At 48.7% G+C, this 25,709-nt stretch overlaps 1 protein-coding gene across 3 annotated transcripts in view; it reads left to right on the plus strand.

Moving 5' to 3' along the window:
- The window catches only part of SPTBN1 (spectrin beta, non-erythrocytic 1), a 195,023-nt gene that overhangs the window by 149,439 nt on the left and 19,875 nt on the right, over positions 1–25,709 (plus strand). For all 3 annotated transcript variants that reach the window (XM_037047913.1, XM_037047915.1, XM_037047914.1), the window contains 17 exons: positions 594–706; positions 1,465–1,652; positions 2,657–2,774; positions 3,984–4,142; positions 4,783–5,085; positions 6,128–6,281; positions 6,953–7,823; positions 7,925–8,062; positions 8,872–9,628; positions 10,399–10,601; positions 15,246–15,336; positions 19,986–20,132; positions 20,890–21,153; positions 22,534–22,758; positions 23,226–23,315; positions 23,492–23,773; positions 24,423–24,553. In XM_037047913.1, the coding sequence (XP_036903808.1) occupies positions 594–706; positions 1,465–1,652; positions 2,657–2,774; positions 3,984–4,142; positions 4,783–5,085; positions 6,128–6,281; positions 6,953–7,823; positions 7,925–8,062; positions 8,872–9,628; positions 10,399–10,601; positions 15,246–15,336; positions 19,986–20,132; positions 20,890–21,153; positions 22,534–22,758; positions 23,226–23,315; positions 23,492–23,773; positions 24,423–24,553 (4,234 nt within the window). The remainder of the gene's footprint in view (positions 1–593; positions 707–1,464; positions 1,653–2,656; positions 2,775–3,983; positions 4,143–4,782; positions 5,086–6,127; positions 6,282–6,952; positions 7,824–7,924; positions 8,063–8,871; positions 9,629–10,398; positions 10,602–15,245; positions 15,337–19,985; positions 20,133–20,889; positions 21,154–22,533; positions 22,759–23,225; positions 23,316–23,491; positions 23,774–24,422; positions 24,554–25,709) is intronic.

Here is a 25,709-nt window from a genome sequence, read left to right on the forward strand (position 1 = left end):
AGGTCTGGTTATGTGACACAAAGAGTCTGAACCACAAGGGACAGAAAGGATTCTATAAATGGAATCACCCAGACCTCAGTCTCAGCGACTAATTGGATATGGATAACGAGGAGATATCCAAAGACTGAGTGACTGGGAGAAATTTTGGTGCTGTTGGCAGAAATGAGGACTCAATAAGCAGGAACCCATTTGGTGGGGGTGCGCAGGGAGGCAAGCATGGTGTGTCTGGGTAGTAGCTATATTGCTAAGAATTCTGGCTGAATTCTTAACTATGTTCTGCATCTCTCTGTAGTGGTTTTGCATGTATTTTTTGTCTTGGTGGCCTGGGATCCTTGAGAGAAGGGGTCATGTTAAGATTTTATGTCCTAATCACAGTAATAGGAGGCCTTTATGAATATTAATACAACGAACAGACAGTGAGATGGTTTCATCCTCATCTGCCTTATAATTGGTGTAGTGATGGTGTGACTCTCAGGTACAGAAAGTGAAGACGCTGACCTGTTCAGTGTTTGCCCGTTGGTCCAGAGGGTTCCTGCTGCCCGGGTGGCAGCCCCGTGAGCGCACCACTGACCGAAGTCTTCTCTGCATTACAGATATCAGTGTGGACCACCCTGACGAGAAGTCCATTATCACTTACGTGGTGACGTATTACCACTACTTCTCTAAGATGAAGGCCTTGGCCGTTGAAGGAAAGAGAATTGGAAAGGTGAGTTCACACCAACTTCCTAAGTTGCGAGATGTAATTAAGGTTCACTTCTTAACAGATGGCCTCCGAGCCCTTGCTCTCCCCTGAACTCAGAAATTTAGCCAGTAGTGCTTTGGGGTGGACTCCAAATGGATGGCAGGGAAGTAGGCAGAACCCTCTTCGTCCCAAAGGGTCACAGAGGCAGGAGTGGCGGCTGAAATACTCAGGAAGGGATGTGAGGTGGGTCTCAGACCAGAAACACACCTCCCCTCAACCCCACCAGGAAGTTGGGTGTTGGAAATCTGAGCCGGCTAATGCCGAGGGCATGAACTACTCCCCACAGTTAAAAGGGCCTCAGCATTCATTATCTTTCTCTTTCTCGCCTTCCCGCCATGTATTTCACAACACCTCAGACCAGATGACTTTGTCTTCTCGGTGTAATAGGGATGGAAAATGCATGGGCATTCCTGGGACAGGACCAAGCAAAATAGAGCCTTTTTCTTTCTCTAGGGGTTTTGGGGCTTCGGCAGCAGGAGTCATTCAGACTCTTAAACCCTTTGCCGGGGGTTAGGAGGCTCCAAACCCAATTCCAGTTGAGTTAAGCTGTCACCCCTGCTCACAAATAACGGCCCAGTCTGAGTGCCTGTTAACACGGTTCCTCAAGCTGAAAATGCTCGTGCCCTAGCGGGAGAACCGTCCTGCAGTGTGCCTGTGCTCGTGGAGGGTTGCCAGGGTCCCTGTGACACGGTCCTTTCCCTTTCTCTAACCCCTGTTCACAGGTGCTTGACAATGCTATTGAGACAGAAAAAATGATTGAGAAGTATGAATCACTGGCCTCTGACCTTCTGGAGTGGATTGAACAAACCATCATTATTTTGAATAATCGCAAATTTGCCAATTCGCTGGTTGGGGTTCAACAGCAGCTTCAGGCATTCAACACTTACCGCACTGTGGAGAAACCACCCAAGTAAGATGGACTGCCTTCCCGTTAATATGGGGAGGGAGACCATTACGGCCTCAGACCCCTGCTTTCTGGCTTGCATGACCTCATCGCATAAGGAACACCTCTCCCTGGCAGCTTGTCTTGCCCCTTTTCATCTGATTTGTGTTGCTGAGCTTTCTTACACATCGTGCCTTCTGTGAGCCCCTTCCCATAATAGGTGTGTCCCTGATCGATGAGAATCTGAAGAAATTGCGCAGGTCCCTAATCCCTTCCCCAAAACTCTTGTGCCTAATAGATTTCAAAATTTCATTTTTTAAAAAATTATAGCAAAATAGCAGTTGTGTGAATGCCGTGGGCTAGGACTCCAGCTGGTCTAAGGCAGCAGCCCAGAATCGGGCCCACTGATAACACCTGTAGCAAAACACGTAAATATCCATGTTGTGTTGTAGAGAGACAGACAATAAATAGTTTGGGTGTTCCCAAAGATTTGATTTTCACACCTTTAAAAATTTCATAATTGTGGAATGAGTATTGTGGATCCTATCTCATTGTAGTTTAAACGTTGTTGTTCCTTTTTGTGCAACTCCACTCAGGTGTGAGTGCCTTGTTGTGAATGCCTCTCTGAAACTCACTGAAAGTTACATTCGGTGCTCACTGGACATTATTCTTGTCGATAACACCTCCAGCCGTGCTCTCTGAGTAAAGTCCATCGCTCAGGACTTACGATGAATGAGGTGATAATAAAAGAATGCTATTGTGTGCCCTCAAATATTAATCTTAGGAACAACCACCAACCAACCACAAAAAAATTCCATAGTCGGGCACATTCGAGTTTGCAATGCCCCAAAACTAACACAGTGCAGCTTCTCTAACATGCGTTTCACGTAAATCAGACCAAAGATAAATGGCTTTTAAATGGCGTGGCTGTGTGAAATGTGTCATTTTGCCAGAAGCAAATTAATGCTTCTTCTTGAAGGAACAAAATACAATAAACAGTGTTTTTACGGTGGTTCTTTTTCTGTGCTTAGGTTTACCGAGAAGGGGAACTTGGAAGTGCTGCTTTTTACCATTCAGAGCAAGATGAGGGCCAACAACCAGAAGGTCTACATGCCCCGAGAAGGGAAGCTCATCTCTGATATTAACAAGGTAAAACTGATCCGTCTGGTCCTTCTGGGCCCCATCCTCCCAGAGGCCTCTTACCCTGTCACTGGGTCTCGACTGCCTAGAGGACAGACTAAGATGGTCCATCCCTGCCTGCTGGATTTTAAGGGGCAGCTGTGGCTTGGGTACTGCAGAGGGCCATGGTAGTACTTGCTGCAGGCTGGTCTATTGAAGTTTTGGGGACAGTGTTAGAGTTTATTAAACCAGCTTGGGTACTGCCTGTTTACCTTGTTACTCTCATCTGTCAGAGGCAATTGACTCAAGCATCTTCAAATAGCAGAAGGGAGAACGCAAAACCTTAATACCATGTATCTGAAATCTAAGGGTGCCCAGCCTCTTGGCGTCTCTGGACCACACTGCAAGAAGAGTTATCTTGGCCCACATATTAAATACGTTGCAACACATAATCACAAAAAAAATCTCACAATGTTTTAAGTAAACTTTTGTATTTGTGTTGGGCTGCATTCCCAGCCATCCGGGGCTGCATGTGGCCTAGGGGCTGCAGGTTGGACACCCCTGCTGTTTGGGGCTTGGGATTTTGTCTCCTATCTGAGAAAGCTTTGAACAATTTCCATTTTTATGCCTGTTATACCTGCAATTAAGGGATTTCATAGTGGGCAGTATTTCCAAGTACAAATTTGAAAAATCTAGAACTTTGGTCGGTTGTACCCATTTATATTCTTTTACATGGAATTTTTTAAAATGTCGTATAGTGTCAGATATAGTTCCTAGAAATGAATCTGATGTGTACAGTCAATCAGTAAGGATTTTAAGAAAAAACAAAACACTCAGATATATGAATTAAAAACAAGTGGTTCAGCATGGAGTGAAAGAGAGAGACATTAGCTTTTTCTGAGAAAAAATCATTTATCTTTTTTACATGATCAGAGCTGTTGAAAATAATTACTTTGTTTTCTTTCCCTTGAAGAGATTTATAATTTAGTTATATCGCTCCATCTCTACGCTGGTTTGTTTTCCAAGCACAACACAGGATCTTTAGATTTCAACAGGGGAGAGTGTTCCCATGAGGCTAAACCGAGAAAACTTTTTTTCTCAAGACCTAAGAGTTCATGAGGGTGGGAACGGGACTTCCCTTCTAAGTTCTTGATTCTTTTTGAGAAATACTAGCTGTCGACTATAGTGAACAAAAGTTCCTTGAACATTACAGGAAACTGTTCTTTCGCTCTCCTATAGGCCTGGGAAAGACTGGAAAAAGCGGAACACGAGAGAGAACTGGCCCTGCGGAACGAGCTCATAAGACAGGAGAAACTGGAACAGCTCGCCCGCAGATTCGACCGCAAGGCAGCTATGAGAGAGACTTGGCTGAGCGAGAACCAGCGCCTGGTGTCTCAGGTTCTGCTCTAGACATTATTCGAGAAACCACTCCTGGGGTCCTCTAGTAATGCAGGCTGTACCCAGGGGCCACATTCTGTATTCGGAAGTAACTGTCAGATCATCTGCCCACTTCCAGAAAGAGGATGTTTATAGTTCCTAATACACTGCCCCTTCTATTTATATAACTTTTTATAGATTTGGAAGCAGCTCAAGCGGAGTTTGTTTAGAGCTAGTGAGTGTGTGTGAACTGTTCACATTTATGTAATTTAAAATTTTTTTCTCTTTTCCTCAGTCTTTTACCAACCAGTTCTTCAAGGCAGTTAGACTGGTCGTGAAATAAGTAAAAATGGTGTTCTTTCTTGCTTGGCCTAATGTAAGCTATCACCTGGCTCTAGTCTCAGTAAGTCAGGTGCTAGATACGAGGTCGAGCCGTTTGGAAAGTGAGAAGCTGCTGATTTGCTTTGGGGAGGAGGGGTGTCTGAGCTCAAGCACAAGGTTTTGAGGGTCCTGTGGAAGGCAGAGACCAGCCCCAAGGGGGTAGGGGGTGAACCTCAGGGGGCAGTGTTTGGCTTTAAGACCACCAAAGACCAAGGTGTGTGCAGGATTCCACATCCGTTCCATTTCTTTGTTCCCAGTGGGTGGCTTTTTGTTTCTGTAGGACAACTTTGGGTTTGACCTTCCTGCCGTCGAGGCTGCCACGAAAAAGCACGAGGCCATTGAGACAGACATTGCCGCGTACGAGGAGCGTGTGCAGGCCGTGGTTGCCGTGGCCAGGGAGCTCGAGGCGGAGAACTACCATGACATCAAGCGCATCACGGCAAGGAAAGACAACGTCATCCGGCTCTGGGAATACCTGCTGGAACTGCTCCGGGCCCGAAGGCAGCGTCTCGAGATGAACCTGGGGCTGCAGAAGATTTTCCAGGAGATGCTGTACATCATGGACTGGATGGACGAAATGAAGGTCGGCTTGGCTCAAAGGGGCCCGGTGCTGCTCCAAAGAGGCCTCTCGTTTCTGGGGCCCCCCCGTAACCTCCCAGTGTACGCTGTGCCCCTAGTCTAACTGCCCATTCTGCAAAGCCAGAAAAGGACCATGTCACCCACAGGGAGGTTGTTAGCTCACAAGTTAAATGCGATGCGAAGTGTGGAGAAGTTGTCAGGAAGACCAGTTTTGTAGCCAGAGATCTGCTGCTGTGATTCAGTTCTAATTTGTATATATTCCATGGTAGGAATCAGTCCAATTGGGGTGTTCCGCATTTTTAATTTCTTTAGAGTTGACCTAACTTTCTGTCTCATGGATGTGCATGTGAGTGGCCCTGGTGTGGGGCAGGGCCCGTGAAGGTGGTGTGGGCAGGTGGGAGAGTGGCAGGCAGTGTGATGGGGTGCAGGTTGGAACCAGGCAGCCAGAGCAGTCTGGTCTCCTGGGGCCTCCTTCCTTCATATTTAAGTGGGATTGCACTTAGCAGGCACCTCGCCCGGGGACAGTGAGGGGGAGTGTGGGACGTGTGTGCTAATCAGTGGAGGCAGCTGGCTTGTGCCTCCCCTCCCACTGACAGTGCTGAGCATAGACTTCAAGCTTCCCCCCACCCAGGAGGAGACCTGCTGTTCTGCTGAAGGCATGTGCCCACTTGTGGCCCATGCAGGCCATGGAGAGCTCGCCCATGCAGTTCCCCAGCTGAAGGCAATCAGTGGGGACAGAACAAGGCAGTTTTGTTCCATACTGGTTCCTCCTCTCCCCTCGTTTTTCCTTTTCTGTACTTTTTAGTGTGAAATGGACTTACGTATTATAAGGTAGATGATCCTTAGTGCCTCTCCCATTGCAGGCTTTCAGGTTCGGTTTGCTGCCTTCTGGTTTGCTTGTCGTCTTCTTCCCCTGAAGATAGGGGCTGGACAGCTGGCTCCGGGGAGGGTGCAGCTTGGTTGCTGACTCTCAGCTTGTCTGGTTATAAGATGCTGAAGTCAGGCCTGTGTTCACAGATGTCCTTTCTGCTGCCTCTCGTGCACAGGTGCTGTTACTGTCTCAAGACTATGGCAAACACTTGCTGGGTGTGGAAGACCTGTTGCAGAAGCATGCCTTGGTGGAAGCTGACATTGGCATCCAGGCAGAGCGGGTGAGAGGTGTCAACGCCTCTGCCCAGAAGTTTGCAACTGATGGGGAAGGTAAGGTGGACCATTCCAGACATTCCCTCCCAGTCAGCAGAGCTCTGTCTTGGTAGAAGTAGAGAAGTTAAGTTGTGTGTGCTTTGAAGTTCCTGTGCCAATGAAGGTTCCCAGTGGGTTTTTCTGCCTTCCCGTTGTGGGTACATGAGATTCCGTGGGGAGGCCTCCTGAGCTCTCTGACTCTATCAGGCTTTTCCCAAGTGCGCATGTCTTTTCCTTAAATACTCAAGTGCCGCTTGGTTCTGAATGGCTTGGTGTTCGGCAGTCTGGCTGTCCACTGGCAGCCTGGTGTGTGGGCTCAGGTAGCTCCTGGCTTTTCCACCTGTCAGTGCATGTCTTTCTGTAAAGGGTGTTGAGAAGGCTGGGCTTCCTTTCTTATATTGTATACAGTTAGATGTAGCTGCCTTTTTCTTACAGCTTACATGCTGTTTTGTTTTGTTTATAAGTGATCCCAAAACAATAACACTTAGGGCAAAAAAATAATAATACTTATCATTGCCCCTCTCTCCTCTTCCAGTTGAGATCCCAGAAGGTCCTCTGTGGCCTCGTAACATGGCCCTGCACTTAGAATAGAACTGGTCATCTGGTAGTAAGGACACGGGGTGTAGCAAATGGGCAGGAACCTGTGCTAAATTCTGTCACACACTCATCCTCTCTTTGGTGTTCAACAGGCTACAAGCCCTGCGACCCCCAGGTGATCCGAGACCGCGTGGCCCACATGGAGTTCTGTTACCAAGAGCTTTGCCAGCTGGCGGCTGAGCGCCGGGCCCGCCTGGAAGAGTCTCGTCGCCTCTGGAAGTTCTTCTGGGAGATGGCAGAAGAGGAGGGCTGGATACGGGAGAAGGAGAAGATCCTGTCCTCCGACGACTACGGGAAAGACCTGACCAGCGTCATGCGCCTGCTCAGCAAGCACCGGGCCTTCGAGGACGAGATGAGCGGCCGCAGTGGCCACTTTGAGCAGGCCATCAAAGAAGGTGAGGACATGATCGCGGAGGAGCACTTCGGGTCAGAGAAGATCCGAGAGCGGATTGTCTATATCCGGGAGCAGTGGGCCAACCTGGAGCAGCTCTCGGCCATTCGCAAGAAGCGCCTGGAGGAGGCCTTGCTGCTGCACCAGTTCCAGGCGGATGCCGACGACATCGACGCGTGGATGCTGGACATCCTCAAGATCGTCTCCAGCAACGACGTGGGCCACGACGAGTACTCCACCCAGTCTCTGGTCAAGAAACACAAAGACGTGGCGGAGGAGATCGCCAGCTACAGGCCCACCCTCGACACGCTGCACGAGCAGGCCGGCGCCCTCCCACGGGAGCACGCGGAGTCCCCGGAGGTCAGGGGCAGGCTGTCGGGCATGGAGGAGCGGTACAAGGAGGTCGCCGAACTGACACGGCTGAGGAAGCAGGCGCTGCAGGACACCCTGGCCCTGTACAAGATGTTCAGTGAGGCCGACGCCTGTGAGCTCTGGATTGATGAGAAGGAGCAGTGGCTCAACAACATGCAGATCCCAGAAAAGCTGGAGGACCTGGAGGTCATCCAGCACAGGTGAGGTGTGGGGCCGGGTGCCAGCGGGCAGGGGCGCCAGCCGGCCTCTCGTTACCAGTCGTGACCAAGGTGGTGATTGCCCCGTTGAATTGCCCTTTCAGATTTGAGAGCCTAGAACCGGAAATGAACAACCAGGCTTCCCGGGTCGCAGTGGTGAACCAGATTGCACGGCAGCTGATGCACAGTGGCCACCCAAGTGAGAAGGAAATCAAAGCCCAGCAGGACAAACTCAACACGAGGTAAGCGTGAGGCCAGCGTTGTGTGGCTTCTCTGTGTGGTGCCCAGGAGGGTGAGGTCCTTTGCTGTGCCCTGCTCTCAGGAATCCCCTGCATAGGAGTCACTGGCATTCTGGTTCTGAGGTCATGGCACTGTGGTGCTGAAGGTGTGGCTTTCGACATACCCACATTTTGCAAGAACTGTCTTTTGGGATGATGTCATTCCTAGCAGCCTGGCACCTGCCCCTGGCCACATCAGAAGTTAGGGCCTTAGTGACACATCAGAGTGGCTCCTATACTGTCCCTGTTAATAAAATGATTTCTGAAACGGGATTTAGGCATGTGTGAGACATAATTGGCCAAGGAAAGTCCTGGTTGTCAAGGTAGACCCTTGGCTTGCTTTAATCTTTCTGTTGAGTAAACACATTTGAATAGGTTGCGGTGGCAGGATGGCCTCGGTTCTGAAGGTTACTGTCAGGTACTAGGTTTGGGAAATGTTAATTAGGTGCAGCTCAGAGTTGAGTAGATGTGCATGGCAGACGTGAATTAATTGACTCTTTGGGGGACAGATATGTTGTCACGGTTTGTGTTGGAGCTCTTTAACTAGTCCCTCTTCCTGTCAGACTTTTTCCAGATTATATTACATCCCTGAGTTATTTCAGTAACACTTGATGTCCATATACTGAATGAGATGATTTTCCCAAAAGGATGTAGTCAGAGCAGAGGTGGAGGGGAAAAGTGCACCTTTGACCACGACCGTTAATTTCATTGCTCAGCCGTGAGCTGCCAGCTTCCTCCTCACACTGCGCTCTCTGCCGCCCCTGCCCCCACAGGTGGAGTCAGTTCAGAGAACTGGTCGACAGGAAGAAGGACGCCCTTCTCTCTGCCCTGAGCATACAGAACTACCACCTCGAGTGCAATGAGACCAAATCCTGGATTCGGGAAAAGACCAAGGTTATCGAATCCACCCAGGACCTGGGCAATGACCTGGCCGGCGTCATGGCCCTGCAGCGCAAGCTGACCGGCATGGAGCGGGACTTGGTGGCCATCGAGGCGAAGCTGAGTGACCTGCAGAAGGAGGCGGAGAAGCTGGAGTCCGAGCACCCCGACCAGGCCCAGGCCATCCTGTCTCGGCTGGCCGAGATCAGCGACGTGTGGGAGGAGATGAAAACCACCCTGAAGAACCGCGAGGCCTCCCTGGGCGAGGCCAGCAAGCTGCAGCAGTTCCTTCGGGACCTGGACGACTTCCAGTCCTGGCTCTCCAGGACCCAGACGGCCATCGCGTCCGAAGACATGCCCAACACCCTGACTGAGGCAGAGAAGCTTCTCACACAGCACGAGAACATCAAAAACGAGATTGACAACTACGAGGAGGACTACCAGAAGATGAGGGACATGGGTGAGATGGTCACCCAGGGGCAGACCGATGCCCAGTACATGTTTCTGCGGCAGCGGCTGCAGGCCTTGGACACCGGATGGAACGAGCTCCACAAAATGTGGGAAAACAGGCAAAATCTCCTCTCCCAGTCCCACGCCTACCAGCAGTTCCTTCGGGACACCAAGCAAGCCGAAGCCTTCCTTAACAACCAGGTAATGCTTGTTGTTAGACCTGGTTGCCCTTCACAACATTTTGGTCCAAGCTGCTGGTTTAAACCCACCTGTATGAAATTAGAAGGATGGTTTACAGACATTTTTTCCCCGGACTCCTCTAAGGCATGGAGTCCCATCACAGCGTAGAGGACGGGAATGGACAATTTCCACAGGAGCTGTCCTGCCTTGAAAAGTGTGGTTCTGTTTTAACTACTACTGAGGACTTCTTATGTTCCTAGTATGTCCTCATAGGACCTCACTAAATTGGCGTTTTAAAATTATTTTTGAATGAACAGTTGTCTTCCTTGTGCTGAAAGAGTCGAGGATTTCACACAATGCAAAGGTTAGAGAAGGAACACTGGCTGAGGATAGTCAGCAGCAGCAGGGTGTTACCTGCTGGGCGAGACATGCGGAGGGTGGGTGTTGCCCTTGTCCTTGGGGCCACATGAGAGGGAGGCCCCTTGCGGCTGGTACACAAAGCTTTGCTTCCTTTTCCTCACTCACTCTGGGACAGAACGTAGAGCATTTAAACCACTTAGGAAAACTCAGTCACTTACGGTGTCCCACGGGGTCTTTTCCCCCTCCCAACTTTTTCTTTTACCAGATTCAGTAGATTACTTGCCAGAGTAATGAGTAATGAAGCAAGTCTGGTGGAGTATGTTGCATGGAAATGTGGGACGTAGGAAAGAGGGTTTTCGTTATGCTGAAAGTGAGGCACTTCACGAGGTCTCGTTCTTCTGTGACTTTCTTCTTCTCTCTTTTAAAATAAGGAATATGTTTTGGCCCATACCGAAATGCCTACCACCTTGGAAGGAGCTGAAGCAGCTATTAAAAAACAAGAGGACTTCATGACCACTATGGATGCCAACGAGGAGAAGATCAATGCTGTCGTGGAGACGGGCCGGAGGCTGGTGAGCGACGGGAACATCAACTCCGATCGCATCCAGGAGAAGGTGGACTCCATTGATGACAGGTACAGTGATCTGAGGTTCTTAAGGGAGGCTTGCACCCTGGGACTCTTGAGCATCTTTGTCACAGGCCAGAAGTCCAATGGACAGGTTGTGGCCACCTAGCAGAATTTAATCTACCTATCCCAGAAAATCCGTGTGCAACAAATGGCTGCCTGAAATTGTGGTTGTTGTTGTGAGACACGCACTAGTATCCACCAAAGAAATCAAGCCTGAGACCCCAAACTCATCTTTGCCCAAAGACATGGAGACAGTAATGCTGAGTAGCAATCGGGTGTAAGCCATGCCATCCCGAAGTTGGCACAAGCACACCGCCTGCTGGGACCCCGGGAGCCGGACACTTCCCCGGCCAAGCCCACATTCTGCGTCTGCACAGACTCCTCTGGAGCCTGTCAAGAGGGGGTAGGGAGGGTGGGTGAGGTTTGCTTGTCCCAAGTACCTGGCAGAGCCACAAAGGAACCTTATCAGACCTTTCTTAGAAAATTGGCTTGCGTAATGCTGTAATAGGATCTTTTTCATGATGAGAGAAAAGACCTGTCCCTCGTTGGCCAAGGCATCTCTGACATTGGACGCTGTTTTGCTTTGTTTGTCCATCCGTCTGTCTCCAGTTCTGAAATATTTTTTTTCCTGATCAAAGGACAGTGTGCTCTGTTGGGCTTTCACCCCCAGTTCTCACGCCACCTTCGTTATTACTGAAGGGGGTTGGGGTCAGAGCCGGTCCAGGTTTGGATGCCCCAGCGTGGGCTGGTTCTGGGCTGGCCACTTCCAGCGTCATCTGGCTCATCCATCAGGTCACTAGCCTCTGTTCCAGTTGCTCTTCTCTGGTCCCAGATTGAGCTGCATTTAAGGACTTATTGTGAGACTGATGTCATCGAGAAACAAACTTTCCCTCCAGACCTCTCCTCTGGCCTCCAAGTGCAGTGAGCAGGAGAACTTGCTGAGGACACTTTCTCGCTTCCCATAAACGGGTCTCTTGGGACCCTGGAACCTTGGGCCAGATTAATGTGTGACGATTTGGGGTGGAAAGGGGAATTACTTTTTTCTGTAAAGTTCCTGGCAGTCTGTCTTTTGCACAGCTTCAGAGCCTAGATCGCGTGTTTGTTCTAAAGGTGCAGCTATGGAATAGGGTGTAACATAGATTAATTATAGCTTTGTGGCTGCTGCTTTTAAAACAGCAACAAAAAAGCAAAAAAAAATCCTTCCACCAAATCTGTCTTAAATGAATGTGAGAAGCAAGGCTTGGCCAAGGCGTTTTTTACCTAGAGAAAAGGAATTTCCCTTTTTCCTAATGTTAAATCACTGATTGTTTTGTGAATACCCCATACTCTTCCGTGTTAGGTGCACATAGTTCGTTCCTGAAGGTGGGCTTGGCTCTTAGGGGCACATGCGTGCAGGCTGGCTGACAGCTGCCTCACAGCTTCCACGGTGTGTTTGTTTGTCCTCTGGTGCTGCAGCTGTGGCTACAGGGGGTTGTTGGAAACAGGTGATATTGTCAAAACCAGAGATCCCCGAAGGTGAGAGCATTTCAGCAGCCTTCAGATGTGGCTTAATCTTCCTTTTGACCTTGACTGAGAGGCTGGCCTTGTGGAGTTCCAGAGCATCCTTAAGATTTCAGGTTTTAAAGGGAAATGGAAAGAGGATCCTCTGCTATGTATAAGAAGCGTAAAAGAGATGGGGGAGGGGGATTGCCATCGATTTGCGCACCAGAGGACTCTTGTTTTCGTATTTTCTTCAGCTGGTGTTAACTGAATTCTGGTTTCACTTCACTGTCCCCAGGGGCCTCAGATCTGAAACTGGCCCCAGAGGATACTTGTCTGTTATAAAAATAGACAGATCTGAGTTCCAGGTGCTATACGGGTACATGCCAAGGAAATACCTAAACTTTCGGATCTAATCCCCTGTCCAGAAACATTCTGAGTGCAAAATCATTATGATGTATTTACATTTTGGAAATCTTGTTGGTTACCACTGAGTTTGTGAAAGCTTCAGAACAAAACCCTGAGTCTTAACAGCTGTGGGTGGGGCACAAGTGGCCTTTCAAGTGCTCGTGACTGGGTGAGAAGGGGCCTGCTGTCCGCCTGCCCTGGCTGCGCTTCCTGGCCCCAAATTACCACCACAGGGAAATCCTGGGAGAGCAAGGAATAGTATCCAGCTTCGTAAGCCAGACCCTGTCTCACAGGGGACAAAACACTTAAGAATTCCCAGCCCCATTTACTCAGGCACCTGTGGTTCTTTCTCAAGAACCAGAGTTTAACCCAGCATCTGCCTCTTTTGATGAGGGGAGCTTTGGAGTCACACGATGGGGTTGGGGGGTGAGCGATGGAAATGAAGCAAGAGATTCAGCGTTGCCCCCATACAAAGAGCACTCTTAAGGACGGTGGGGAAGCTGCAGCCAAGTTTTACAGCAGGCCCTTCCCTGTAATTAAATCCACCATCCAGCTTTGAAAGACCTTCCTGAGTTTCACTTCCCGTGAACGATTTTGGTTGCCGAAGGTAAACAGTGGAGCCACACCCGCTTCTCTCGAGGGTTTTCTGACCCGACAGCAGTCTCCGCCGCTTGCCTAGCACTGTGCGGTCTGCAGAGCACATCACTCAGAGGCCATCGTCATCTTGCCCTCCCGTAGATCTGTGTCGTTCAGACTCGGGACCCTGAGTCCCTGTTTAGCTTTATTTTTCTTCATGGTTGCAGTATAAGAGAAAGATTGCCCAGCCAGGTACCTGGCAGGCACACGCGAGACTTGTTATCTAAGACATGCTTTTAGGGTTCTGCCTAGTCGTCTTGCTCCCTTAGTGAATCTTCGCAGTATTTGAAGTTGTCTTTATGTCCCTGTGCTGTTGACCTGCCAGTGTCTGTGACTTCCTGCCATCACGGCGCTTCCGTGGGATGCTGTGGAAGGGAGGGAGGTCTTTCACTCAGGGCTTTGGAGTCTTGCGCTTTGTCACTAACTCCGACTCAAATGACTTCTTCCAGACAATTTGCTTTATTATCTTAAAACCTCCTACAAATAGTAACTGGAATTTGAGGGTAGGGCACTTGAAGACCTTTGACATTCCTTCCCCTTCCACATTTTTCGATGACTAATTCCTTTAGCTGAAATTCACCAACATTAAATTTTTTTTATTTTTAATTTTTGGTTTTGAGAAAGAATAGCAATGAAGTAAAGAAGAGTGGCCTTTGTTTATTTATTGTTGTTATAAAAGCAACAGAACGTCTAAAATTTGGGGTGGAGGGAACTCTCTTTAATTTCATCCCTAGCACATGCCATTTTACTTTTCACCTTCTAATCTGTGCCTTAGAGTTTTATATCATTGAATTATGCACGTGCTCTTTTCATTTAGCACTTGATCCGAAGTACTTCTCCATTTTTGCATTTTGCCTAAGTGCTATAGGCATATTAAGATTCCTTTTTCTGAAGCTGTGGAGCCCCTTTGAACTATTAAAACAATACATCAGTCATTACACGTATCCGGCATACACCTGACAGTGTTGCTTCCATTCCTGTTTTCCTGTTGTTCTGAGTCGCTGGTGCCTGCAGAAGCCAAGGCCACTTTCCTCTAGTTCCCCAGGCGACGATAGCGGCAGTGCTGCCACCACCACGTGCTTGCTGGCACTTGTGAGGGGCCCGTGGGACACGTGGCACTGCTCTGAGGACCCTCTTGCTCCTCCCCAAGGAGGGTTCTGTACGAGGCAGTCAGCAGTTGGCGCTCGGCGTGCTGTTCTTTATTGTCCCTGTGTAGAGTCAGAGTTTGTGTTCCTTCCCATCCCGCCGTGGGAACTGGTGGGCCTCGGGAGAGCTTGCCCCGGCACAGGACCAAGAAGACATTGCTTCGAGAATCAGAATGAAAAACTCAGACCTGCCCATCTGCACTCGGTTTCTTTGCCTCTCTTAGTGCTCTACCTTGAGGCCGGCCAGCTTGGATTGCGCAGAAGATTGGGGGAGCTGTATTTTCTGGCTCTGCCGAGTGATTCTGAGTGTGGGACAGCTCCTCCCTGTTGCTGGGGAGCTGTGCCCCGTTCACCGCTCCTCATTTACACAGCTCTTCACAGTCTCTGGTGCAGACACTGAGCCACTGGGTGTGTGACGGAAGTGTGCCAGTGAATTCACTTATCTGTTAATAGAGTGGGATTGAGTGGGTAGATAATCTCACAGGTCTAAAAGCTTTCACTCCTGGCTTATTACTGGTTTCAGTGAGGGTTTCTCAAGCTGGAAATCTGTTTACCAGGAAACATTAGTTATCTATATTTTCTTAGCCACGTGCATGTCCTGTCACCCAGTTAGTTACAAGTTTACAGAAGATAAGTTTCTAGTCTTTTCTCAGTACCTGGAATAGAGATTTGTGCACACTGCAAGCTCAGGTTTCGGTGCCCCCTACCCCCAGATTAGGAAGCACTGCATTCGTATAGCTCATCTGACTGCTTCCTCGGCCTGTTGTGTGGCTTAGACAGGTGCTTTGCTCTCTGCTGCACTGTGCCTCCCTCACTCATTTGGAAAATGCCGAGTTCCCTTGTCTATTTTGTCACCTTGGCATAGTTAAGAACTATTTTCAGCATGTGTAGAAACCCAGGAAAGAGGCTGGATTGTGAAGTCTGTGTCTCAAGATTCTCTAATTCCTGTTTTTAAAAAGTGTTCTTTTTATCATTGTAATAGGCATAGGAAGAATCGTGAGTCAGCCAGTGAACTTCTGATGAGACTGAAGGACAACAGGGATCTCCAGAAATTCCTGCAAGATTGTCAGGAGGTATGTCTCCCTTCAGCCTCTCTCATGCTGGTCTCTAGCCAGAGGCGGCTAGCGTCTGGCAGTGGAACCCCTGGGGTAAAACTGAGTCCAGAAATTTACGTCCTGTGATTTTTCAGGTGAGGCGGTATGGTTCCATGCCAGCGTTCCAATCTACAAGTTACCACGTAGCGTGACCAGATTATTAGAATCTGGAAGATTGTAGTCTGGAGCCATGCTGTCCACTGTGGCAGACACTAGCCACATGTGCTGTTTCATTTTAAGTTAATTAAAATGAAATTAAATGCAGAGTGTAGTTCTTCCAGCTGTATTTTAAGTTCTCAGTAGCCACTTGTGATGGTGGCCGCCATATTCAACAGTGCAGAACATGTCCATTATCTAAGAATAGTATGTAACCTTAAAAGCATTTTAATATTTTAACTAGTCAAAGAAATGTCCATTCTTTCCAATGGAAGGAAAGAACTGAAAGAAACTGGAGCTGGTGACCCAGGTAAGAAGCAGAGATAGAAAAAATACATACTGAGTTCCTATTCACTGAAGACCTTAAAATACCTACCTTTCCACTTCCTTAAACTCATGCCTTAATATGCCAAGAGCAATAATCCTGATTTCAAACTCTGAGTTTTAACATGTGGTGTTAATCTGGTGGTTCTCATACTACTTTATGCTCCCTTGGTACGAGCATAAACAAACTTGGAAAACTAAAGTTGGCCAGAAAATCGTGGTCTCTCCACAAGCTTAGCTGGGGAAAAGTATCTGGCTGGCTTCACATGTGTGAGTTCCTGAGCACGTCGTATTTCTTAGCCAGAGAACAACGGTGTAACTTGGTCCTCTCTGGTTCTTAGACTAAATTCCCTTGGAGGCAGAAACGGAATGAAGATTATCTGGGTGAAGCTGTGGGGCCCTTGGGTGGGGGTAGAGTCAGGTCGATTGCTAAGGACTCAACTCAGATCTTCACAAATGCCTTTTATGCAAATGCATGGCTGTGTGTTAAAAGAAATACGGCTCTAATAACAGTTGTGTTCCATCGTTTGTGACAAAAGCAATTTTTCCTGTCCATTAAACTGTTACTTTACTGTGAATAAAATAAGAGCTCCAGCAGCTAAACCTTGAGAAGGAAAGCCCCTCAAGTATGCAGTGTGTAGGGTCTGTCGCTTTCCATAGCCATTGATTACTAGGTCTCGGGGGAACTTGCCTGGACCCAGACAGGCTGAAGATGGGAGTGCCTCTTCAAGTGGCTTTCGGGCATTAATAATCCATTTGAATGGGATGCTCACTTTCAAGAGGCATTCACATCCCAAGATTGCACGGAGGAGAGTAATGGGATCTAAAGGTAGCTGTGTGGCGTCGCATTTTCTGTTGCAGTGAATACCAGGTGGCCCTTTAGCATTGAAGGGAGGAAAAGGCATCAGATGTTTGCAGCCTGGTCACACAGATTGGAAGTGTCTGTGTGACCTTGACGTTTCCCTTGAAGCACCATCACTGACTTCTTTCAACCTCAGGTCATATTTGGGGTGGATTGGGAATCAGCGGGCTTCCGTGCTCTTGCCTAAAGGGCAAGTTAATGAGGTGAAATTCATCGACCTGGGCTGAATTTGAGAGGGCGAATACCGGGAAACAAGCAGGAGGTCGAGAGGGCACCCTTGGAGAAACCCATTTGAAATTTCCAGCCCCTGCTTTCCATTTACATAAGCGTGGTTTCATAAGTAGAAATGCGTAGGAAGAGTTAATAGATAAAATGATAGTCTTTCCCAGTGGAATCACAGCAAACAGTCTTAGGAAGTCTTGAGACCTTTGTTTACACTTGTTTTGAATTGGCGTCCACCCTTACACAACAGTAGCCATTAGGCTCGCCCAGCAGCCTCTATCCTGCCTGGTTTCCCCTTAAAGAATGCAAAAAGGTTTCCACCAGGCTTTTATGTCCCAGAGATGACGTGCAGGTCTCCTTGTGACTGCTTGGCATGTCTCTGGCTTTATCTTTTCTTTCCTTGAGTCTCATCAGGTGCAGACCAGCATAATATCTGCTGGGGGATATCACATGTCCCACATCAGTGGGTACATTTTTTACATAGTGATGAAATTTAGGTCAGATGTGGACCTTTCAAAACCCTTGGAATCTGAAGTACAAACAAAGGCGTAATGTGTATTATTCTATCATTCAGCCTCATTTAAATACTCCTTTCTTAAGTCAGAATTTCTGAGAATGGGGTTTGTAGAGACAGCCCTACATTGGCAAATCTACATATTATACTGATAGGTGTTTACAGAATGCCCAGAGGTCAGATTTGCTACTGTTGCTGGCTTTGGGTCTTGTTCAAGGTCTGGGCACTCCCATGTTCTCTCTTTGTCACACTCTCTTCCCCGTGGGAGTTTTGGCTTGAGGAGGCATGGATTGTTGCCCCTCCCCGTACATACTGCCTGGGTGGGGACATTTATTGCAGCAAGCGATAAGCAATATGGTGGGAATGGGCAGGGGTCCGCCTAGTCCCAGGTACAGGTGGGGAACACAAAGAGCAACCTAATTTTAGTGTTATTTTAATATGATATCCTGAAAAAGGAACGACTTAAAAGGTTCTTCTTTTCTGTTTTTTTTCCTTCACAGTGTATAATACCCCCTGCCTTGTTAGGGCGGGCAGTATAACTGGGTGGGTGTGGCACAGGGATGGCAAGGTCCGTGCTTTGCTTTTAGTTTAATCAGTTGATAGAGCATTTTCCCCATCTGCACAGTGTTCTTTTCCACAGAGACTGAGTCTATTCTCAAATGACCTTTGTAAATGCCCACAAATAATAGCTGTAGCCCCGGTTCCCAAGCGCTGATGAAGGGCTGATGCACTAGCAAGTCCCATGGACCCATTTCATTGTGCTTCGTCGCGTGAGGCTTTATCTGTAGGGCGGTGTGTTCAGCAAAGAGCAGGTTTGTTTATAAGCCTCTAATTTTAATGTAGCTAGCTCTTTCTTCTAATCTCTCTTGGGTAGGTGGTTATGAATAGCAAAAATATGTGAATGTCCTTGGTACTTCAGATAAGTGCTTTCTATTGTGTTTAATATCTTTCTTTTGTGTGTGCGTGTGTGTGTGTGTGTGTGTGTGTGTGTGTACACAAAATACAAGGAGAAATCTTACTATTTAGTTTCCTTTTAACTTCTTCCCCCTTAGATTGAATGAATGTCGGTAGTATTTGAGATCGTAGCTGCTCAGATGACTTGGACGTAGGAAATGGACTGTCTCGATTGTCGTGTAGCAGATCTGTGGTCCCTGCTTAGAGGGGGCTTTATAAGATTTACTGGGTTTTGCCCTCAATAAAGAGTGACATCAAAACTCTCTACCTTTTGCCCTCAATCCCCAGCCCCTCCTGCGTGCTGGTTGAGCAGCCTGCAAAGGTAGAGATGGTGCTGGAAGCTGCCATGGCCAAGGCCAGGCATCCTCTTATGGCCCGCATTGCCCCCCTTGACCTTGTTCCCAAAGAACGGGCTTTCTGTTGTTTAAGCAGATTTATAGGGAAGCCCAGAGTACAAGTGAATGGCCTTGGGAGTGTGGCTCCTGTGAAGGTTTCTGTCAGCTTTATGTTGCCATTTCTAAACCTCTGGCAACAGGGGCATGAAGGCGTTGGGGTGCAAATTTGTTGTGGCAGCAACTCGTGTAAAAGCGGCTTCTCATGGTCATGTAGGAGAAGGGACACAGTCCCTGAAGACATTTGCTTCTTTCCAGGCTGCTGCTATATATTCCTTGTGCATCTTCCTCCAGGGCCAACAGAGAGCTCTTCCTGGGTTTGCACTGTGAATGGGGTAGGATCTAGGACCCTAGCACAGCCAGCTACAGGCAGGAGCCGGAGGAGCCAGAGTATCAGGATGAGAGCCAGCAAGAGACGTGTGTCCAGGGCCCAGGGTTGGGCTGATTCCCAGCCTGAGCCTCAGGAGAGAACTCCCTTCTCAGACCTGTCAGCGGTTGGCAGGCCTTGTGAGGCTTTCCAGAGTCCAGATCCAAGCTGACATGTTGGGTCTCAGAATGCAGGCCTGTGAGGTATTCTTGGTCTGGTCGGAAGGCCCTGCAGAGAAACGGGGGTGAAGGGACTCAGACATGGAGGAGAGGACGTCACTGTTGCCTGACCCCTGCACTGAGGGAGCCATTCGTGCTTCTGGACGTTTCCATAGATGCACCATGAGGGGCAGATAAGAGAGTAGCCGTTTTGGTTGTTTTATAACAGAATTAAAAGGATGCAAAAGAACAAGTGGAGTGAAAGACAGTTAATCGTAGTTCACATGGCACAGCCGACGCGGGTGTGTGTGTTCAGAAGGAAAAGAAGGTTGTGGCTTGGGTTGGTCAGGGCAGAGCTTTAAACACAAGCCTTTGCGGGGAGAGCTGGCTAAAGGTACCAGACTGTTGGAAAGCCGGCTCAGAGCATGTTGTACTTCTAGATTTAATGTTAGATGTATGGATTGGAGCAGGGCTCAGGTCCAGCCTCTGTACAGTGGAGATGCCTGTTGTGACAGGTCAGAGTTGTAAAGTCAATATTTGGTTGTCTGTTGACTTGGAAACAGGAAACAGGTGCAGTATACCTCATGTGACATAATGCAGCTCTTTCCAAGTAGAAAAAGGGCTGATGTCCATGATTGCCACCTCTGAAACCTTCCTGGTTTGTTTGCTCTTTTCCTAGCTGTCCCTCTGGATCAACGAAAAGATGCTTACAGCCCAGGACATGTCTTACGACGAAGCCAGAAACCTGCACAGTAAGTGGTTAAAGCATCAGGCATTTACAGCAGAGCTCGCATCCAACAAAGAATGGCTCGACAAAATTGAGAAGGTGAGTTAAAATGTTGGATGAGGCTGATGTGGCCACGGTGAGAAGTGGCCTGGGTGGAAATGAGCCCCTCTGGAGTCACATTTGATCGCCTGCGAAAGTTATAGTCGGTAGTCATCCCATGCCCTGGGTGCGTCGTCGCTGCCATGCGTCTCACTGGCTGGCGTGATGGGCTGCAAGCCCCTGGGCAGCGTCCCCACTGTCTTGATCGTACTCCCTGTGGGGGACTGTGATGGAGACTGATTGGGTCCCTTGCACAGAATTTAGAATGTTCTGTCCTAAATTTCCCTGCTTCCCTTGTGTGACAACTGTATTCTAGTCACTGTGATCATCTAAAATGTGCTGATTCAACAAGGAGGTTTCTGTGTAGAGCAAGCCCAACTGACCGTGAGCGTGGTGAAGTTCCCTTCTCTTCCTTGACACTTTTTATATTGTTTCAGCCTCAAGCGTTGAAATACTGTTTTCTGGTCTTTTGGGGATGGCTGGGAGGGGGTGACGCCTGTCTTAGGTTATTGGCACTAAACGTTCCAGTGCCCCAGTTGAACCCATTACAGCACGCAGTAAATCACTGGTTGCTCGGCCGGCGTGAAAGCTGGTGCGTAGACTGGGCCGTTGTCAGTTGTGTCAAGCAGCAACTTCGAGTGGAAGGAGTGTGTGTGTACTGGCCGAATCAGAGGTCAGATCATCTTAGGTCTGTTTTCCACGGCGACGTTTGTTCTCCAGCAGACTGTTTATCACTGCAGTGGTTTGTGTTTTCTAGGAAGGAATGCAGCTCATTTCAGAAAAGCCTGAGACAGAAGCTGTGGTGAAGGAGAAACTCACTGGTTTACATAAAATGTGGGAAGTCCTTGAATCCACCACCCAGACCAAGGCCCAGCGGCTCTTCGACGCCAACAAGGCCGAACTCTTCACCCAGAGCTGTGCGGATCTGGACAAGTGGCTGCACGGCCTGGAGAGTCAGATCCAGTCTGACGACTACGGCAAGGATCTGACCAGCGTCAACATCCTGCTGAAAAAGCAGCAGGCAAGTGGGCGAGGCAGCCCCCTGCCTGGACCTGTTTCCGTTTTACTGCCATGGTCCAAACTCACCCACTGTGTCCTCAGTCATCCAGCTACGTGTGACGCACTTTGGACCAGCCAAGTGCTCTGATAGCATCATGGGACATTCCCAGAACCAACTGGAAAGAATCAATATTAGAAGTACTGGGTGTTGGTGCATGGGAATACTTGTTTTATCATCCTCTTAGGTGATAGATGATACCATTGTTTAATGGGTGAATAACTCATTTTCTTGGGTTCTGCAGTTTACATGGAGGAAAGGAATCGTTCACATTCTTTGTTGTATAATGTCTAGAACATGATAGTTCTCAGAGTTGTTCAGGGTACAAGAAATTTGGTTTTTTTTAATATCACAATAGAGCATTGTATGGGCAAATGAAGTTAGTTCAGATTTATGAGAAAACAGCTGCAGTGAGCTTGAGAAAGCAAGTGGGAGGCAGAATCTTCCGGTGCATCCCCTGGCTGGGTTTGCACTGTGCGGCCAGATCCCGCCAGATCCCGGGCCCAGCAGTTCTACAGAAGCAGCTCAGTCACTGCAAAAAGCATCTCAGCCGAGTATCTGGGCCTCTTTCCTCGGCAACACCTACAGCCTTCTTTTGCTAAATGATTTGGTTACACTGCTCGTTAAGTCGTTAAGCATTCAGTGGTTTTTCTCAAGGGTGGTTTGTGGCCTTAGCTATTTCCCTCCCTGTCCCACAGAGGGGTTGGTTTGTCCCCAGATTCAGGCCCCTTGGCTCCAAGCTGACTGTCAGTCGAGTGCACGGTCTTCCCAGGGTGATGTCTGCCGGGTGATGCCGGTACCTCTGCTCTCAAGTTTGCTAATTTTTTTCATTTAAATAAACAATACGTTTTCAGCCAATTATCCAAGTATGTAAAAAAATGAAAATAAAAAGTCAGCTTTCTGACTGAAGAAATCGAGGGGAGAATGATAACATTAGCTATCCTTCTTGCCCCAAAGAGCTGGAACCTCAAGACTGTATTTCCTCCTGGTGGCTGAAGTGGCTTCTAGCATCCTAAGGGCTTTTCAGCCGCCAGTGAAGACTCTCTTTTCCCCATCATTAACTCTTTGTTTTACCTGTTATTTTCTTCCCAAGTTTCTGGATAAATTTGAATGTTCTCCCAAATGTAAAAGTCCTAGAAAGCGATTTTTTTTAAAATCAGCTGACAGAGTGGAATACTAATTGTGATAGTTTGATACATGTTAGGAACTATTTCTTAGTCTCTCCACTGTATAAATTTATATTCTCCAGTCTTCGTTTTGGCCAGTGCCCAGAGCAACCGTTTTAGAGGGCCGTGCCTGCTGCCTTGTCTCTGGTGTGAAGTCGGGTCTGTTTTCTGGCCTCAGATGCTGGAGAATCAGATGGAGGTGCGGAAGAAGGAGATCGAAGAGCTGCAGAGCCAGGCCCAGGCCCTGAGTCAGGAGGGGAAGAGCACCGACGAGGTGGACAGCAAGCGCCTCACCGTGCAGACCAAGTTCATGGAGCTGCTGGAGCCCCTCAGTGAACGGAAGCATAACCTGCTGGCCTCCAAAGAGATCCATCAGTTCAACAGGGATGTGGAGGACGAGATCGTGAGTAGACCCTTTCTGCTGCGATAGCTTTTCTGTAAACCTCCTGGCCCGTCCTTCTCTGGTGCTCTCATCTTGGGCCATGTTGGTGAGCCAGGCTATCAAAGCCAGTGAATGCTATGTGCCTTCTAAGGGTTCTTTTCCCCTCTCACATGAAATGCAACTTTCTCTGTCTCTGTCTCTCTCTCTCTCTGTCTCTGTCTGTCTCTCTCTCTATATATATTCTCTAGAGCAGTAATTTTAAAGATAAATTAAAAATGAGGACTGAGAGTTAAGTCTTTCATTGAGGATGAAATAAGGTCTGAGAGACTGGTGCTCGCCCCATGTCAGAGAAGGCTGGCTTCTTGGCCACCCTTCCCAAGGGGAGCGAACACACTTTCTCTCAAGCTGGCTTCCTGGCTGTCCCCTGCTCTGCTTGCTCATTTGTTCTTTTGGAGCAGTACTGACCACTTATTTGCAATTCTCTCCAGTTGTGGGTTGGAGAGAGGATGCCGTTGGCAACCTCCACGGATCATGGCCACAACCTCCAGACCGTGCAGCTGTTGATAAAGAAAAATCAGGTAAGCGTTTCTGTTCGGGTTAGCACAGTCTGATAAATAACTGCTCCAAATTAGAAGGCAGAGAGGGTTGAGAGAGCTTTGGAGGCTTCGATTTCCCCTTGGCCCTCATGGCTTGGCATAAACAGCATGCTGTTGCTGTTTAGCAAACCTTTGGTGTGCGTTTCCCGCTCCCACAGACCCTCCAGAAAGAAATCCAGGGACACCAGCCTCGCATTGATGACATCTTTGAGAGGAGCCAGAACATCGTCAGCGACAGCAGCAGCCTGAATGCTGAGGCCATCCGGCAGAGGCTCGCCGACCTGAAGCAGCTGTGGGGCCTCCTCATCGAGGAGACGGAGAAGCGGCACAGGCGGCTCGAGGAGGCGCACAGGGCCCAGCAGTACTACTTCGACGCGGCCGAGGCCGAGGCGTGGATGAGCGAGCAGGAGCTGTACATGATGTCTGAGGAGAAGGCCAAGGTGAGAGAGGGTTCCGGCCCCTCCTGAGAGGAGGCTGGGCACATCCCAGCCCCAGAGGAGCCTCAGACTCGGCCCTGAGTGTTTTTGCTGATGGTTGTGTCTTTGTGGAACAGTTCGTTGCCACTTTTGACTGTCACAGGGCACCGTGGCACATAAAGGTGGCTGGAATTTTATTGTCTGCATCCTAGCATGTCTTAACAGTGGGCCATCTTCTTGTTTTGTTTTGTTTTTCCAAGTAGCAATTTGCCAGAGTCCTCCTTGCTCTTTCTGGTTATAGGATTACCTAAATTTTACCATGTAAACAACACTTTTCAGACAATTTGCAAGCATTTTCAGGTTCCAAACTGCCAAGAGACCCACGTGTCTGTTACACTGAGGGGAGCTTCAGCCAGCCAGTGTGTACCGGGTGTGCCCGGGCCTCGCTCCGTGCCATGGCGGGGTCTCAGTCATTCTGCATTGTCCGTAAGCTGGTCTTCCACACAGTCAAGTCCATTGACGCTCTTGAGATGCTTCTGAGTCCTGCTGCCCATGTCACACTTCGCTTTTTTTCTTTCTCAGAGGCCTTCCTCTTGTGTGGTCAGTCTGTCTCCCTTTCAGGTGGCATTGGGCCTGGGGGTGGCCGTGGTGTGACACTCCCCACTTTTTGCAGGATGAGCAGAGTGCAGTTTCCATGTTAAAGAAGCACCAGATTTTGGAACAGGCTGTGGAGGACTATGCAGAGACGGTGCACCAGCTCTCCAAGACCAGCCGGGCCCTGGTGGCCGACAGCCACCCTGAAAGGTGAGTGCCGTGTCGTACAGAGGAGACCAGGCTATCAGTTCCTCCCAGGAAGGCCCTCTCGCTTCCACCATGCACAAGGAAATGGCTGCACTCCCTTGAGTAGCTGGTGGCATAGATCTTTGTGAAGCATTTGTAAAACATACCCAGTAGGCCTATGCTGAATAGTATGATGAATTGTTATATCGGGAGTTGCTCTTGTCAGTTAAATACCTCTCTGGCCGAGGCCCCGTTGAAAGATTATTGGTGGTGTGAGTCAGGGGTGCAGATTGATTTGCACAGATAGAGGTTATCAGAGCACCTGACCCTTGTGTTGAGAAAGTCACCCAGTTCAAGAAAGTTATTTCTAGTCTTTAAGAGGAATGGGATAGTTTAATTACTAGTAGTTACTGGTAATTAGCAGTGGAAGGTGGACACATGGACCTTATCAAATAAAAGGGCTCCTAGGAAGAACAAAAGTATACCACCTCCTGCCTCTCACACATCAATCTCAGAATGCCTTAGGAGTAACAAGATAGAAGAGGTGAGTGTATGGTACTCCTGGCTATAGACCAGGCTCCTGTATTAACTTCCGTGGCAGTCATTTCAGGCTTTCTGTGTTTGTAACTGCCTTTTGTGACTCAGACAGGAAAGGAATTGGCTTTGTATGTTACCCAAGGCAAGTTGGAGATGGGGTCTTCCAGGGCTTCAGGCAAGTTGGAGATGGGGTCTTTGAGAAGTTCATGGTCAGGATTCCCAGGAAAGTGACCTTCCCAGTCTCCGGGGACAAGCATCAGGTCATCTCTTTGTTTTCCTGTTAGAAGACAGTCATTCAGGGGAGAAGTCAGAGTGAGGGATAGGGATACAGTTCACTCAGGGCCCACGAAACGGGAACAGCAGGCCCCGCCTTCCCGGCAGAGAAGAGCCTACAGCCAGAGCAGGTACAGGTGTGTGCCAGACGGGGATATCATTTGTCCCTTTGGCAGCGTGGTGCCTGAGAATGTAAGGTGGCTCCTGGATTTGGCATTAACTTTTAACGTCACAGGAAATCCTGACCTCTAGGGCCAGCGGTGCTGTTCGAGTTTCCTCTCCCCTCCCGCTGTCGTGTCCGGGCAGGCTTCCGCCTTAATTACTGTGTTTTGTTTACATCTTGGCTCTTCTTTACTTGCATCAGACTTTA

The sequence above is a fragment of the Sturnira hondurensis genome, unplaced genomic scaffold (assembly GCF_014824575.4).
Source record: "Sturnira hondurensis isolate 20B ecotype Veracruz unplaced genomic scaffold, ASM1482457v3 Scaffold0006413, whole genome shotgun sequence".
NCBI lineage: Eukaryota > Metazoa > Chordata > Mammalia > Chiroptera > Phyllostomidae > Sturnira > Sturnira hondurensis.